This window comes from Panthera onca, chromosome E2 (genome assembly GCF_046562875.1).
Source record: "Panthera onca isolate mPanOnc1 chromosome E2, mPanOnc1 haplotype 2, whole genome shotgun sequence".
In the NCBI taxonomy this organism is placed as follows: domain Eukaryota; kingdom Metazoa; phylum Chordata; class Mammalia; order Carnivora; family Felidae; genus Panthera; species Panthera onca.
The window spans coordinates 20257004-20273880 of NC_138353.1; the positions used below are offsets into that span (position 1 = coordinate 20257004).

At 51.0% G+C, this 16877-nt stretch overlaps 1 protein-coding gene across 6 annotated transcripts in view; it reads left to right on the forward strand.

Annotated features, from left to right (window-relative positions):
* The window catches only part of ANKRD27 (ankyrin repeat domain 27), a 51893-nt gene that overhangs the window by 30448 nt on the left and 4568 nt on the right, over positions 1 to 16877 (forward strand). For 4 of the 6 annotated variants that reach the window (XM_060650886.3, XM_060650891.3, XM_060650889.3 and 1 more), the window contains exons 15-25: positions 276 to 358; positions 722 to 837; positions 1238 to 1330; positions 2904 to 3101; positions 4757 to 4816; positions 4915 to 5031; positions 6396 to 6440; positions 8791 to 8913; positions 13609 to 13806; positions 15318 to 15437; positions 15771 to 15932. In XM_060650886.3, the coding sequence (XP_060506869.2) occupies positions 276 to 358; positions 722 to 837; positions 1238 to 1330; positions 2904 to 3101; positions 4757 to 4816; positions 4915 to 5031; positions 6396 to 6440; positions 8791 to 8913; positions 13609 to 13806; positions 15318 to 15437; positions 15771 to 15932 (1315 nt within the window). The remainder of the gene's footprint in view (positions 1 to 275; positions 359 to 721; positions 838 to 1237; positions 1331 to 2903; positions 3102 to 4756; positions 4817 to 4914; positions 5032 to 6395; positions 6441 to 8790; positions 8914 to 13608; positions 13807 to 15317; positions 15438 to 15770; positions 15933 to 16877) is intronic. The other 2 variants (XM_060650887.3, XM_060650888.3) reach the window with 2 other exon arrangements.

A 16877-nucleotide genomic window follows, 5' to 3' on the forward strand; every position in this document is an offset into this window, starting at 1 on the left:
GTTTCTCTTCCCTTCGTCAGGCTGTTTCCAGGCTGTGTCGCTGGATGTCATGGCCTAGAGGGGGTGGGTGGGGGGAGGGAGTCTACCAGCCACCTCACCGTGCCTGAGGTCAAGCAGGGACTGGATGATCTCTGGGAAGCTCTTAAAGAGACCCAGCTTGGCTCACACCCTGAGATCTGTCTGCTAGCCCCAGGACCCTGGCATGTCCAGCATGGTAGGGAGAGGCTTTGCCCTTCCGTGCCAAGGATATATTTTTCTGTATCTTCCTCTTTTAGGAGGCTGAACGATCCCTCCATTGTCACTCCATTTTCCAGAGACGACAGGGGTCATACACCACTCCATGTGGCCGCCCTCTGTGGTATGTGGTTTTGGGTTGGCCTTTGGTTGGGCTTTTAAGGCAGAGGGATGGAGTGGGGGGTAGTTCAGCAGAGGCCTGACGGACAGGGCGGGGGAGTTGGCGGTGGAAGGGGCCGTGCCATGGGCCACTTCACCACCTTCTGTTGCTGAGGGGTGGACCGGAGCCGAGCCCCCTCCAGACACCCTACAGTGTCCTGAATCTGTAGAGTCTGACTTGATGTTAGCTCTGGTTCCTCTCGAGCAGAAAAACACTTCCTGGCACGTCTCCTGCCAGAGAAGAGAGTAAAATAACGGGGCTTCACATTTAGGGTTTGGAGAGCCTCTTCTCTTTCCTTCTCTGTGGTGCAATCCTTCTGTTCCCCAGGGCAGGCATCCCTCATTGACCTCCTGGTTTCCAAAGGCGCAGTGGTAAACGCCACGGACTATCACGGGTCTGCCCCGCTTCATCTCGCGTGCCAGAAGGGCTATCAGAGCGTGACGGTGAGCAGGGGCGCCACCCCCGGCTCAGCGTGCTGACCTCATGGTCATGCGCCTGTGTCGCACCCTGGGTCGGCTGCAGCCTCAGGGAAGGGCTGTGCGTCTGAGCCTCCGGGGTCTCCCTGTGGGTCCATGGGACAAGACCCTTCGGTGTAGACCTGACACAACAGGATGGCTTCGGGGAAGGAGGGTGGGGCTCTAGGCCTTTTCCTTGAATGTCTCAGCGCTTCGCAGGGCAGGCTGGGAGTGATGGATCATTTTAACTGTAGTGTAGGGAGACGTGGTTGCTGTTGGAAACAGGTGACCTCCCCGTGGGGCTCCAGGCTACGCCTCCCGCGGGAAGCGTGCACCTGCAGAGGCCAGGGGGGCTGGGGCTCACCCGATCTCTCCTCTCCTTTGGAAGCTGCTGCTGTTGCACTACAAAGCCAGCCCCGAGGTGCAAGACAACAACGGCAATACGCCTCTCCACCTGGCCTGCACCTACGGCCACGAAGACGTAAGTGGCGCTTCCCGCTCCCAGAGTAGCTGTTCTTTCCCTTTCTCGCTCCTGGAGAGAGGTGCACTTCCGATGGGTTTAACATCGTTAGTTTATGTCGATCATTATTGGAACATTTGGCGTGCAGTTTCTTTTTAATTAAAAACATCTTAAATTTATTGCAGATGTTCTACTGAAATAACAGAAATCTAAACTTTAATTGCCCGTTAGCTTATCCTGAAATTAAATCATTGTCACTCATCCCCACGGCCATCTGGTTCTTACCTTTGTTCATATTCAGTTTTTATGTTTTGGGGTTTGGAACAATAGCAAAAATTCTATCATTTCTGTCTCCACTTAACATTTAACTGTTATTTTGCCATAGCCACTCTGTCTCCGTCTTCTCTGTGTGGTAACACGGGGGTGGGTTTATACAGGTTGAGGCCAGATTAGGTGGTTGATGTGCAAAAACAAGATCATACCCTACACGTCTTTATGCAACTTTTTCTTTTTTAAGTTTGTTTATGTTGAGAGAGGGCAGGGGGAGGGGGGAAAAAAGAGAGGGAGAGAGAGAATTCAAGCGGGCTCTGCACTGACAGTGCGGAGCCCGACGCGGGACTCGAACGCACGAACCATGAGATCGCGACCTGAGCCGAAATCAAGAGGCAGATGCTTAAGCAACTGAGCCACCCAGGTGCCCCTATGCAACTTACTTCGTTACCAGTGCATCATGGAAATCCTGTAGGTCAGTAAATGTAGATCCAGCCCGTTCTTTAATCACTACCCAGTGATCTGTTACATGTGTGGTGTCTGTGTCCCCAAGGCCACCCCTTGGTTCAGTACTTTGCTAGGACGACTGAGAGGACTCAGCCTATGGTCATATTGCTATGACCGATTATAGCAAAAGGACACAAAGCACAGTCACCACAGGGAAATGTGAATGGGTGAAGTCTGGAGGACCCCAGGTGCAAGCTTCAAAGTGTCCTGTCTCCAGGGAGACACGCAGGACATACTTGGTTCATCCAGCCGTGAGTTACAACAGCAAGTATGAAGTGCTGTCTACCAGGAAAGCTCATTAGGGACTCTAGGCCCAAGGTTTTATTGGAAGCCAGTCAGGTGAATACCCTCTGCCTGGCACGTACCTGAATTCCAGACTCCTGGAAGGAAAGCAGGTGTTCAGCATAAACCACGTTGTTGCACGATTTAGACGCAGTGAGCCACTCTTACCCATTAGGGGACTGGGAACACTCCCCAAATCCAAGCCCTCCGGGAACGGTGCAAGTCAAGGGCCAACGTTGCAAGCATTCAAGGGATAGCGGTCTCACGCCTGCTCTGGTCACTCCTCTCTGCACACGGACACATCACCATTTATTCAGCCTTTTCTTACTGGTTGGCAGTTGGGTTCTTTAGAAAAAATGATGTGTCCTGATGAGGTAACCTGGAAGGAACCTTTGAGGTCTGTCTGTTCCCGCACACTTGCTTGGTGAGCGGAGCCCAGATTCCCCTGGGACGTGGACTGAGGCTGTGGAATCCACAGACGTCGCCCGAGGCTCAGCGTGTAACTTAATGGTGGCATTTCCCGCTTTCTTTGCAGTGTGTGAAGGCTCTGGTCTACTATGACGTGCAGTCGTGCAGGCTGGATATTGGTAACGAGAAAGGAGACACCCCACTCCACACAGCTGCACGTTGGGGCTACCAAGGCATCATAGAGACATTGCTACAAAATGGAGCATCCACAGAGATCCAGAACAGACTGAAAGAAACACCCCTCAAGTGTGCCCTAAACTCAAAGGTAGCTTTTTTCATCTCCGAGCATCATTATGACTTTAAAACAAAAAAAAATCAATGCCCAGAGATTAGCTCTTGGCCGCGCTGGACAAACTGCACGCTAGTGCCTGAGAACAGAGCTTGGCCTGCACCCTCTCTGCTGCATTTGGGGCCCGGTGGCTAATGGGTCTCACTTACTGATATTGTTTTGAGCGTCACTCGCGTATTTTGTCCATATCGTTCCAAGAGCTGCTCGCTGCAGAGTCTGCCCTGACCCCTGAGTGCTGTGGGTGTATGAGCAGACAGAGCAGGGGGAATAGGACGATGGCTCTGGCCGAGAGAAGCAGGGACGGGGGGCCCGGGGCGTGGAGGCAGTGAGCGTCGGAGCTCTGTCTTCCTGTTACTTCATCCTAACAGCTTTATTCTCTTTTGGCCAATTTTGAACATCGTTGGGTACGGTTTCTTTCCTCAATGGCTCACGAATGAGCAAATCCTTTCCTGTTAGTAATTTCTGGGAACACGGAGTGTCGTCAGTGCTCAGCTCGTGGGCAGGTGGGGAGCGAGGGATGTACAGAGGCCGGCTCTCTGTGCCTCTCCTCTCGCAGCCGCTCTGGCCGAAGAGACACCTTCAGAGAAGCATGGTTGGCCCGCTGGCCAGGGCAGCTGAAGGCTGAGGCCGTCACACTGCACCCAGAACATCACCACGGATTTGCAGTCACGTCAGCGATTCTGTGTTAATACGGGTCTCCAGCCACTTCCCTTTGCCCAGGCTCTGCTCTCTGCCCCTTAACGTTTCCCTAGCTTCTTACACAATTGCCATCTGTCTTCCAGGGTGTTCTCTCAGTGTTCCGGTCTTTTTCTAGGGGAGCAGTTTTTGTTTTTCGGCCACTTTATTGAGGTACAATTGACATACAAAAAGCTGAACTTCTTTAATATATACAATTCAGTGGGGTACACACCTGTGTGGAGACCGGCTCTGTAACCCATGCCATGGACGTACTCATCACCTCCAGATCTTTCCTCCCGCCCTCTTTATTTGTTGTTACTATTGTCATTATTTTGTGTGTGTCATAAAAACACAACGTAAGATCAGGAGCAGTTTTTGAAGGTTTAAATCCCCACTTCTCACCCCAGGGGGCCTCAGCCATGCTTCCCGTGCACTCGCGGGGTCTCGGGCTCTGTGGCGACCAGAGCTGATGGGATGGGCGATGCCACCCTTGGCCTGAGGTGTCCGTGAGCAGCAGAGAGCTCTTCCGCCGCTGTACTCCCTTCTAGAAGGATATGTGTAGAGAGAAAGGCAGACCGCCTTCTTGGCTCAGCTGTGAGCGGTTCCTGCCCGAGACCCGGGGGTGCCAGTGGGAAGGTCACACTTTGTGTCTGTGGACAAACAGCCCGGGGGCACCTTCTGTTCCTGGGCTTCTCTTGTCCTCTGAGCCCATTCACGGAAAGCCCCAGCTGGTAGACAGCAGGAGCAGAGGGGTGGCAGCAGGAAGCCCACGCTTAGTCAGTGTGATGCTGAGTGAGCTCCTGCCCGTTCAGGCTGTGGCTTCTCTGTCCCTCCAAGGGTGTGGTTGGGCCGCGTGACCTTCCGAGGGGATGGGCAGGCAGCAGGGCATATGGGTGACGATGCTCTGGCAGCCTTCCTCGTTCAGTATCTTCCGTATCCCCTTCTCCTCCTAGATTCTGTCAATAATGGAAGCCCGTCATTTGTCCTTCGAGAAGAGGAGGAAGTCTTCTGAGGTGAGTGGACAGGGCTGGGCTTGGTGGCCCTCTCTGAGCCCAGGGCCTGCTCTCTGGCCCTCACGAGGCCCTTCTCCTGTCGGGCCCCCTGGCTGTAGGTCCCAGTGCAGCCCGCTCAGCGCCCTGTGGATTCCATCAGCCAGGCCTCCTCTACCTCCAGCTTCTCCTCTGTGTTGGCACGCTCCGTACAGGAGCCCAAGAAGGACTACAGAGAGGTGAGGCTCCCAGACGGGAGGGTGGACGGGATGGTGGCCCTGTGTCACGGCTGCTACTTAAAGAGCCACGGCTTGATGAGAGCTGCCTAGCGGGCCACCACCGGCACTACTGGGCCAACTTGTCTGCCGTGGCCTGGAGGGAGCCCAGCCAATTCTTGCCTTGCTTCTTGCATGGTCAGCTCTTGAAACAGCTCTTCGCCTTAGGGATTGTGTGTGTGTGTGTGTGTGTGTGTGTGTGTGTGTGTGTGTGCGTGTGTGCGTGTGTGTGTGTGTGTGTGTGTGCGTATGCGCACGCGCGTGGCAAAGGGAGAGAAGAAGGAGCCTTCTAGGAAAAGTCCCAAGTCAAGTCCCCTGTCGGTCCACAGATTTAAGACCATTTTACAAGCTAAATTCTCTCCCCTTACGACCCACTCCATAAGCATCCTCGTCAACCTGATGCTTCATTTCTGACTTCTTGCGAACACATTGTGTTCTGTAAAAGGTGGTTTATAGCCTGTTTTTTTTTTCTCCACTTAATCTACCCGAGAGCTTGTCCAGCGTCAGCCCCCAGAGCAGACCATCCCATGCATGTGCCACGACTCCTTCCCCTCTTCCCCTGTGGATGGGAACCTCACTGTGTCCACCCGGGGCATCTGTCCCCTGCCGCCCCCATGCCGTGATCTGCTCTTGGAGGGCCCGATAAGCTTAGCTCGAGTCGATAGCACAGCAGCACAAGCCAAGAGACACATTCCAAAGTCTAACGGAGACCTGAAGTTGTTCCTGGGAGGGGTGTGCCCCCTGGTGTCCCCTCAGCTGTCAGATGCTGAGGGCTGAACACGTGTGGGTCTAGAAGGTGGCTGGGCTCCTAGGAAGCACCACCATGTCACTTGGCCATGTCACTAGCAGAGACCTTTCAGAGAGCTCGGGTGATAGTGGCTTCGGTGCATGCTGGCACCCTCCCGGACATCCTACTGGGGCAGTCTCAGGGACGTTTGAAAGAAACTGAATGAGATGTTAAAACTCCAATAGACCAACAGACCAACCAGAACTACTAGGTTTTCAGACTTGGTTACTATTTCTTTTTTTTTTTTTTTTCTTTTTTTTTTTTTTTTAACATTTATTTATTGTTGAGAGACAGAGACAGACAGAGCATGAGCAGGGAAGGAGCAGAGAAAGACGCAGACACAGAATCAGAAGCAGGCTCCAGGCTCTGAGCCGTCAGCCACAGAGCCCGATGCAGGGCTCAAACTCAAACCACGAGACCACGACCTGAGCCGAAGTCAGACATTTAACCGACTGAGCCACCCAGGCGCCCACCCAGGGGTATTTCTTTTATTGCTTTATTATTGAAATCATTTTCTAACACTCTTTTTCCTTTAATTAAGGTAGACAAACTTTTAAGAGCGGTTGCTGATGGAGATCTAGAAATGGTGAGTTTTGAGAAGCGCATCTGAAAAAGCTTGAAAAGAGCTGTATGGGTGTTTCTTGTCTGTGGTTCCTCCAGGAGCCGAGTTCTGTTCACTTTCACTCAGAAGGGCTGCGTTGAATGACTATGTGGTAATGGAGACGTTAGCAGTTTCCCTTCACGTGACAAGCAGGTGGATGTAAAGTCGCATAGCGAGCCTTTTAGATATTCATGTTCCCGGAGGCTGATGAGGTGTTGGCCAGCCCTCCCGTGTGCAGGAGCTCAGAGTGTGGACTCAGAGCCTGGCCCGCTATCGGGGAACAGGATGTGTGGGCAGGGCTGGCAGAGAGGAGGGGTGGAGGATGGAGGGGTGGAGGATGGAGGGCCGGAGCCCAGAGGTGCCGGTGTGGCCCTGTGGAAGTTGTGGGTGGCTCTGGCGCCTGGGCAGGAGGCTGAGGTCTGAGGCTTGGGGCTCCAAGGAGTCACAGGCAGGTGTCCCGAATAGGTGGTGCTGGCTGCTCTGGGCTGGCATGGGGAGGGGACGGCCCTGCTGGGAGAAGGTGTCTGCCCCGAGCCTCACTGTCAGGTGACAGAGAACATCTGACGAGGTCACTGGAGGGTGGACACAGCCTTCCTCGGATTCCCTCGGGCAGTGTTCCCTAGCTTGCCTCTGGCTTCCTGAAAGGAACTTGTTATGTCTTCCGCTTTAAAAGGAGGAGTAAATTGGGTGCTTACCAAATTAGGAGCTCTGAGGAGATCATATTCTGAGAGAGTTTTGCAGTGATGTGTTTCAGGAGTGCCTTTTGCTGATGGTCGAGTTTGAGGTGGCGCACAGAGGTTACGGGGATCTGATTATAACCAGCTCGGGATGTTAAGAATCTGAATGTAGGGGCGCCTGGGTGGCTCAGTCGGTTAAGCGTCCGACTTCAGCTCACGTCATGATCTCGCGGTCCGTGAGTTCGAGCCCCGCGTCGGTCTCTGGGCTGATGGCTCAGAGCCTGGAGCCTGCTTCTGATTCTGTGTCTCCCTCTCTCTCTACCCCTCCCCCATTCATGCTCTGTCTCTCTCTGTCTCAAAAATAAATAAACGTTAAAAAAAAAAAATTGAAGAATCTGAATGTAGTTACTGGTATATTAGCTTCTATCCAGAGACCACTGCTAATCCATCAGACTGGCACACGGTTCCTCTGGGGGGCAGGACATGGTGTCCGTATCTCTGTCTGTCCTCTTGTGAGACTGGCCCCGGGAGAACCCAGCATTCTTTGGAGGAAGCAAAGTAGGACTTCTTCAGGCACCCTGGGAGCCATGGTGTGGGCCGGTGGCATAGTCTGTGCGGAGAAGAGATGACGGCCGTCCCTGCATCATGATACACCCACTCCTCTTCCTCCTGTGGGTAGGTGACGGGGCTGAGGCCGTTCGTGAAGGAGGTGAGCAGAGGCAGACTGGCCAGTGTCTTGGGGTCAGCACCCAAACTAATCTACACGTGTGACAGCCTCTGACCCCCTGCCCAAGGCACCTGCCCCTCCACTCCCCCCGTTCTTGTCACCGGCCCTCATCTGTCTCTGTTAGGTGGCCTGTTAGGTGAGGCCCCTGAGTCGACACCTTTGGTGTTTCCGCCCTGTGGAGTATCTGCTGTCAGGACGTGGAAGGGACCTGAAGGAAAGACGTTTGGGCTGGAAGGGGGTCTTCTTGGAACCCTTGTCACTCCCTGCATGCACGTGCTTAGAGTGCTCAGAACTAGGCCTAGAAATGTACTTCCGTTGTTTCCGTTTTTCAGATTTAATATCCTAGACACCAGTTTTTACTGGAGCATAAATTTGACCTCTTGGTGGTCTGCAGTACTTTCACCTACGGGCTAGCGCGTGGTCGTGGAAGGGACGCTGGCGTGGAGTCAGGGAGCCTGTGTGGAGGTTCCGACCACCACTTCCTAGTTGTGTGGCCTTGGACAGGTTGTTCCCTCTCTGAGTTTTCTCCCAGCTTAGAAGGGATGGCTGGGTGTTGAGAGTGTGCAATTAGGTGACACCAGGCAAGGCGCTCAGTAAATGCTCCGGGACCAGGGTGTGACAGCGGCACCATTCTTCCCTTTCTAAGATGAACGAATGCCTGACGCAAGCTGGAGAAATGGTAGCGTGAGTTCTCTGGTTCGCTGGGAAAAGGACTGAGAAAGGTTTGCGTGCTGTGAACCCAGTCGTGTGTCGGTCACGGTGGTGGTTGAGGACGTGTTGGCCCTGATTTGGGAGCAGCTGTGTGTGTGTGTGTGTGTGTGTGTGTGTGTGTGTGTGTACGTGGGACAGAAGGAGGGAGGGGGAGATACCGTAGCTTGTAAAGGAACCAAGGATGGGTCTTAAGTCCTGTTCTCCTTCCTGGCCTCACCAGGTGCGTTACCTTTTGGAGTGGACAGAGGAGGACCTGGACGAGGTGGAGGACACCGTCAGTGCAGAAGATGTTGACTTTTGTCACCCCTTGTGCCAGTGCCCGAAGTGTGCTCCGGCTCAAAAGGTTTGGCCTTGCTTCTCTTGGTGGCGGTGAGGGTGGGGAGGCAGATTCTTCTCTTTCCCCTTAGGAAAGTTGTCTGCTTCTCAGCCAGCTAGTTACTGAGTGGCTGGAAGTTGGTATCCCTGAGATGTGGTGGGGATTCGTTATTTAGTTCCGGGAGGAGAAAAGCCAACGCCAGGGTGGATCTGGCTTGGGCGGCCTGCCTTCTGAACGAGCAGGGCAGTGAGCAGGGACATGCACACGTGCTCAAATGTTTCAACTGCTCTCTGGGCCCCCGAGTCACAAGGCAAGAGTTCATGAACAGACGCGCCTGAGGGTGTCTGTCCACCTGGCTGCCAGTCCCCTGAGGAAGCTGCATTCGAGATCCATGGCCCGCTGTCTTTGCTCAAGTTGGTACCCCCTGTGGGAGGATCCTCCCTCCAAGTACAGAGGATTCCCTGTGCCCTTTACCCAGTCTCCCCCAGTGCTAACAGCTTGCAGAGCCATAGAACAGTATCCCAACTAGGATATAGATGTAGAAACCATCCCCACATCTTATCCACATTTCTCCGATTTTGCTTGTACCCACGTGTGCATGCGTGTTCACTTTGATCACACGCATAGCTTTGTGCATCCACAGTGAAGGTACTAACCAGCTCCCTTGCCACAGGAAGAGCCCCCCGTGCTGCCCTTTCCCACACCCTCCTGTTTCCCTGCCCCTGAGCTTCCCATAACCCCTGAGCTAATTTTTTACAAGGTGTGAGATTTAGGTTGAGGTTCCCTTTTTTGTCTATGGATGTCCACCCGTTCCACACCCCTTGTTGAAAAGACCATCCTTTCTCCAAAGACTTGCTGTTCTACCTCAGATAATATATGCTGTGGGTCTATCTCTGGATTCTGTGTTCTGTTCCGTGGATCTGTGTGTCTGTCCCTTCATCAGTTCCACACTGTCTTGATTACTGTAGCTATAGGAAGTCTCAGTATTGGGTAGAGTGATTCTCCCTAACTTACTCTTCTTTGCCAGGATCATTTTAGCTATTCTGTGGCCTATGCCTTTCTGTATATATTTTAGAATAAGTTTGTTTATGACTACCAAAAATCTTATTAGGATTTTGGTAGGAAATGCATTAAAACTGTAGATCAAGTCGGGAAGAAACGACATCTTTACTGTGTTGTGTTTTCGTGAACATGGTATATCTCTCCAAATATTTAGGCCTTCTTCGATTTCTTCATCATTTTGTGATTTTTAGCATAGAGATCCTGTCCATATTTTCTTAAGTGTACACTTAAATATTTCATCTTCTTTTGAGCAATTGTAGATGGTATTGTGCATCTGGTATGCGCTTGTGTGCTAGTTATTTAACTTGATTGTGTATGTCCTATACTGAGAAAATTAATTTGACTCTACAAAACATGTATAGTGGTGTTGTCCTTTGTATTATAAGATAATGTTGCCTTATTTAAAAAAGCTTCACTGTGGGTTATTTTTTTTTAATTTTTCTTTTTTAATGTTTGTTTATTTTCGAGAGAGAGAAAGAGAGACAGAGTGTGAGTGGGGGAGGGGCAGAGAGAGAAGGAGACACAGAATCTGAAGCAGGCTCCAGGCTCTGAGCTGTCAGCACAGAGCCCGATGCGGGGCTTGAACTCACGAACCGTGAGATCATGACCTGAGCCACAGTCAGATACCTAAGCGACTGAGCCCCCCAGGTGCCCCTTCAGTGTGGGTTATTTTAACCCAATGATATTGAAAAGATTAAACTTTCATTCACATGTAGCTTTTCATCTAGCTGCAGGGTCATGTGCACATTGGGAATGTGCAACTTCTGTCCTGTCCCCATGCTGCTGGATATATACAGCCCAGAGAATGATTCCCCCTCTACAGACTGCTATGAAAATAAAAGAGGCGGGCGGTGTTTCAGAGAATACGATGTGAGGTGACAATACTTCAGGCCCGGTCAGTGACTGTGTGTGCCTAGAGGCAGTTACTGCATCCGTCCCTGTTCTTGCCATTTTCCTACACTCTCTTCTTCCCCGCCTCATGGTTCGCTAGTTGTAACAAGAAACTGAATTACACATTAAAATACCTGCTGGATTTATCGAATAAAATCTTACGTTCTCTGCTTTTTGAAAACCTCTTACCTTTTTCTCATTTTGAAATGTCTCAAAAGGACGCAGAAGACATAAGAAATACATTTATATGGAAGTTGCTCCCCGTCTGTGCTTTAGTTAACCACCCCTGGACCCCACCATCTTCTAGCCCACTGGTGTGTTTAGGGTGTTTGTTGAAAAAACCTTTATTGAGGGGCACCTGGGTGGCTTAGTCGGTTAAGCATCTGACTTCGGCTCAGGTCATGATCTCACGGGTCATGAGTTTGAGCCCCACATCAGCCTCTCTGCTGTCAGTGCACAGCCCGCTTCAGATCCTCTGAACCCATCTCTTTCTCTCCCTCTCTCTCTCTCTCTCTCTCTCTCTCTCTCTCAAAAATAAATAAACATTAAAAAAAAAAACCTAAAAACCTTTACTACAGCAAGATACAGAACATGACCATCACTTCTGAGGGTTTTCTTGGGCTGCTTTGAAACTCTTGCTTTCCCCCTTCCTCCCCTGTCCCAGGTACCACCGGTCTGCTGTCCATCATGACAGGCTCATTGGCATTTTCTAGAATTTAGTGTGAATGGAACCAGACAGTACACACTCTTTTGAGTCTGGCTTCCTTCACTCAGCAGAATGTTTTGAGATCCATGTTGGATCAGCGGTTCATTTCATTTTGTTGCTGGGTAGTGTTGACTATACGACAATTTATCTAATCACCCCTTGATGAACATTTGAGTAGTTCCCTGCTCTGGGCTTTGTGAAGAAAGCTAGTGTAAACATTTGTGAACAAGTCTTTGTATAAATATGCATATACTTGGGTATAGACCTCAGGTTATAATTGCTGGATTTTGTAGTAAGTGCATGTGTAACTTCATAAGAAACTGCTATTTTTCCAGAGTGATTATGGCATTTTCCATTTCTGCCACCGGTGTGTGAGAGTTCTGGTTACTCCATATCCTTGTGACTTTTTAACTGTAGTCGCTCCCGTAGGTGTGCAGTGGTATTTCATTGCGTTTTTTCTCCCTGTTCCTTCATTTGTTTGTTTTTTAGTTTTGAGGTACAATTTACATGCAGCAAAATTCACCCCTCTAACTTTGCATGCAGTTTTTCTGAGAGAGAACCTTCTTAATCAGCAAAAAGTGAACTAGATAACCAGTTTTAATTCTTGGCCAGTCATGTAAAACGCTGACATAATGATTTTATTATCAAAATGTATGATTTGATATCTTAATTTAATGTTTGTTTTCGGTTATATCGTTTATAAATGTCCTTTTTTAAAAATGTTTATTTATTTTGAGAGAGAGAGAGAGAGAGAGAGAGACGGAGCATGAGCAGGGGGAGGGGCCGAGAGAGAGAGGGAGACACAGAATCAGAAGCAGACTCCAGGCTCTGAGCTGTCAGCACAGAGCCCGACATGGGGCTCAAACTCACGAACCCTGAGATCATGACCTGAGCTGAAGTCGGACGCTCAACCAACTGAGCCACTCGGGCGCCCCTTGTTTGTCCTGCTAATTATTGACTGAGGGGCTCCTGGGTGGCTGAATCAATTAAGTGTCCAACTCCTGATTTTGGCTCAGGTCATGGTCTCACGGTTCGTGAGACGGAGCCCTACATCAGTCTCTACACTGACAACACGGAGCCTGCTTGGGATCCTCTCTCTCCCTCCTTATCTGTCCCTGCCCTGCTTGTGTGCATGCACGCTCTCTCTCTCTCTCTCAAGAAGAAATTACTAGTTGATTGTTCTTACATTGGCATGATTGATTTTAAAACCGTTGCGACTCATAAGGTAGTTTCGTGATAAAAATGACGAACGATGGAGCTAAGCAGCAAACAGCTCTATGAGGCTTGACAAACACGTGGTCATGTAACCACCGGCACAGTACACAGTATCTCCATGATACAAATACAGATTTTTTCCCCCCAGATCTTTTGCCTTTTTTTTTTCTTAACGTCGGATTGTCCAATTGCGTTGTAAGAACCTGTTGTTTTAAAATTCTGGTGGGGTGCACCTCTTTCATCAGACCTACATAACGCACATATTTTCTCCCACTCTGTGACTTGCCTCTTCATTTTCTTAATTGTGTCTTTCCAAGAAGAACCATCGAAAACCAGCTTGTCGAACTCTTCCTTTATGGTTTTTGCTTTTTGTGTCTTCCCTAAGAGATCCTTGCTCATCCCGGTGTTGCAAGGATTTCCTCGTGCGTTCACTCCAGGAAAGTGAAGTACGACACAGTCGTGGCTCTCCCATCTAGGTCTATGAGGCGTTTGTAGTTCTTGTGTGGTGGAGTAAGGGCTGATGTGCACTTTCTCCGTATGTGGGGATCCAGTGGTTCGGCGCCGTTTGTTGAACAGACTTTCTGTTTCCCGTTGAACTGCCTTGGCATAAATAAGGGATCATTTCGGGGGGGTTGGTCTCTTGAAAATAGAAGTTACTCCTTGGGGATATCTTACCTTTCTCCAGTTGTAGGAATTCACCTGTGGGCCACCTGATTCTGGATCCCACCGTGACCCCAAATTTTGCACAGGGACAGTGGGGGGGGGGGGGGGGCGCCTGGTTTCAATTCCTTCAGCCCAGTTTCTTAAATACTGATGACATCTCTGACTCCATCCTCCGCTTTTACTAGAAGCTGGCAAAGATCCCTGCCAGTGGGCTCGGTGTGAATGTGACCAACCAGGACGGCTTCTCCCCACTGCACGTGGCTGCCCTGCACGGTCGGGCGGACCTCGTCCCCCTCCTGTTGAAGCACGGTGCCAACGCAGGTGCCAGAAATGTGAACCAAGCCGTCCCGCTCCACCTGGCCTGCCAGAAGGGCCACTTTCAGGTACGGGTTCTGGCTCCTGGGCACAGGCTGCTTGGCGGGAGTGCTGCAGGGGGCGGGTTTGGGGGCCGGCCCGGAGGACAGACACGCTTCCTTCCTCCCTGCTCTGGGATCCTGAGAGGCACGTGGCAGGATGGCTCAGCAACAGAACACAGAGCTCTGGTGCTTCTGGGTGAGGACCCTCTCCCCCCGTCCCTCCTCCCCGCCACACCGCTGGCATTCACATCCCAGTGGCATGGAGGCCCATGTTCTGATTCCCACCCCACCAGGAGCTGGCTCTGGTGTGTGGGTGTGGGTCGTTGAGGGCTCTGCCTGCGATTAGCACCTTTCATCCCCACAGCCCGTGGTCTGTGTCAACAGCTTAGTACTTTATAGAGAATGGCCTTATGGAGGAGGTGCAGGAGACCATTGTGAAATGCTTGACTTTTTCAAAGTCCTGTATTTCTTTTTGAGAATTATCTATTTAAAAACAAAAAAAAAGTCTCCCTGTTAGCTCTACTCTAAGATTTTAATTTTTTAATTTTTTAAAAAAAGTTCATTTATTTATTTTGAGAGAGAGAGAGAGTACGCAAGCGGGGAAGGGGCAGAGAGAGGGAGAGAATCCCAAGCAGGCTCCACACTGTCAGCACAGGACCTGTTGTGGTGCTCAGTCTCATGGACTGTGAGATCACTCACCCAACTGAGCCACCCCGGGACCCTAGCTCCACTTAAATAAAATAAGCTTTTATTTTTTTAATTATTATTTTTTTAATCATTATTTTTGAGAGAGACAGAGACAGAGACAGAGCACGAGCAGGGGAAAGGCAGAGAGAGAGAGGGACACACAGAACCCAAAGCAGGCTCCAGGCTCCGCGCTGTCAGCACAGAGCCTGACGCGGGGCTTGAACCCATGAACCGTGAGATCATGACCTGATCCTGCGTCAGGCGCTTAACTGACTGAGCCACCCAGGTGCCCCTGTAAGCTTTTAAAGGCCAGGAATCAGGGGCACCTGGCTGGCTCATTCAGGGCTGTGAGTTCAAGCCCCATATTGGGTATAGAGCTTACTTAAAAAGATAACGAAAAATAAATAGGGGTGCCCGCCTGGCTCAGTCAGTGGCACTTCCGACTCTTGATCCCGGGGTTGTGAGTTCAAGCTCCATGTTGGGCGTGGAGCCTACTTAAAAAAAAAAAGCGTAAAAATAAAGAATAAAAGACAGGAACCACCTCAGGCCTTCCATGTCTCTCGTAGCACCTAGCATAGCACTCCGAACATCAGTTTCCTAATCTCTTAAGACTGGGGTAATAATTCGGCCCTCCATAGGGTGGGTCTAACCATGAAACGGGAAAAATCGCGCCTAGCACATTGCCGGGCAGAGGAGACCCCACTTCCGTTGGTCTGTCCCCTCCCAAGAGTCAGACACGTGTGGGAAGAGCCTTCTAAATACACTTAGAGAAAAGTCCAAAGGATATCAAGTTACAGGATCTCTCTCCACAAATTTAATTACGGTTGAAAAATTTGCCTTCTCTGGGCTAGGTGGTGAAGTATCTCCTGGATTCTAACGCAAAACCCGATAAAAAGGACATAAGCGGAAACACACCGCTCATTTACGCCTGTTCCAACGGCCACCACGAAGTCGCGGCGCTGCTGTTACAGGTGAGCTGCCGATCCCTGTCCGGGGCGGGCTTCACGTCGCCTGGAGTCTGTGTGGTCCGCCCTTCCTTTCTTTTTTTTCTTTTTTTTTTTTTTTAATATATATTTATTTTTGAGACAGAGAGAGACAGAGCATGAACGGGGGAGGGTCGGAGAGAGAGGGAGACACAGAATCTGAAACAGGCTCCAGGCTCCGAGCTGTCAGCCCAGAGCCTGACGCGGGGCTTGAACTCGTGGAGCGTGAGATCATGACCTGAGCCAAAGTCGGACGCTTAACCGACTGAGCCACCCAGGCGCCCCCGCCCTTCCTTTCGACCGCACCGTCTCTCCTTCCAGCACGGGGCCTCCATTAACGTCTGTAACAACAAGGGCAACACGGCGCTGCACGAGGCTGTGATCGAAAAGCACGTCTTTGTGGTGGAGTTGCTTCTCCTTCACGGGGCATCGGTTCAGGTCTTGAACAAGAGGCAGTGCACGGCTCTAGACTGTGCTGAACAGGTGAGCGGGGGGCCCCCTCGCAGCTCCCTCTGGATCCCCTGTGGTTACACCGCACCTGAAATAGCTATAGCTGACCTTGGAATCGCCGTGCTGGGCTGGGTGGCTGTGCCAGAAGATGGCCAGTGTGGTCAGATGTCTGGTCCTTGGTCCCCTGGTCAGGTGTCTGGTCCTGCTTGGGGAGCTGGGAGTCAGTCCTTCAGGGCTCGCTTTCCATGGGCTGAGTAGAGGTGCTCCCCCAGCAACTGCGGGTGTCGGTGCCCTGGGGTGGCCCGGGGACAAGCCATCATGTGCTCACAGGGAAGTTCGGGGCTCACCCTGCCTGCAGTGGTGTTCATGGCACAATGGAGAAAGTTTGGTCAATTGGCAGTTCTAAGACTCTTTGGTACGAGGGGAACTGTGGGGGGACCAGTTCACCCCTCCTTCCAGTGCCGTGGGTGTTGGCACGGGGCAGTGGCGAGGAAAAGGCTTCTTCTCCTCTCCTAGGAGAAGCAAGCTGTCTATTCCTGTTTTCCTGTTGAATCTTTTCATTTTTGACTCTGGGTAGACAGCCAGTAGGCTGTTAAATGACACTGGTGTCGCATAAAAGTCACTATAAACCCAACGTACTCATGGGCTTATTGTATTAATTTTCAGTGGCATTTCTTAACAGAATTGAAACATTTTGTTTTATTTATTATTTATTATTTATTTTTATTTTAGAGAGAGAGAGAGAGCGAGAGTGAGCAAGCGGGAGAGGGAGGCAGAGGGAGAGAGAGCCTCCTCAATAGGCTCCACACTCAGTGCGGAGTCTGATGTGGGGCTTCAGTCCCACAACCCTGGGATCATGACCTGAGCCAAAATCAGAATTTGGCCACTCAGCCAACTGAGCCACCCAGGCACCCCTGGAATTGAAATATTTTAAACCTTCAGTTAGCACTTTCTCCGATGATCATAAGGATGAGTGTT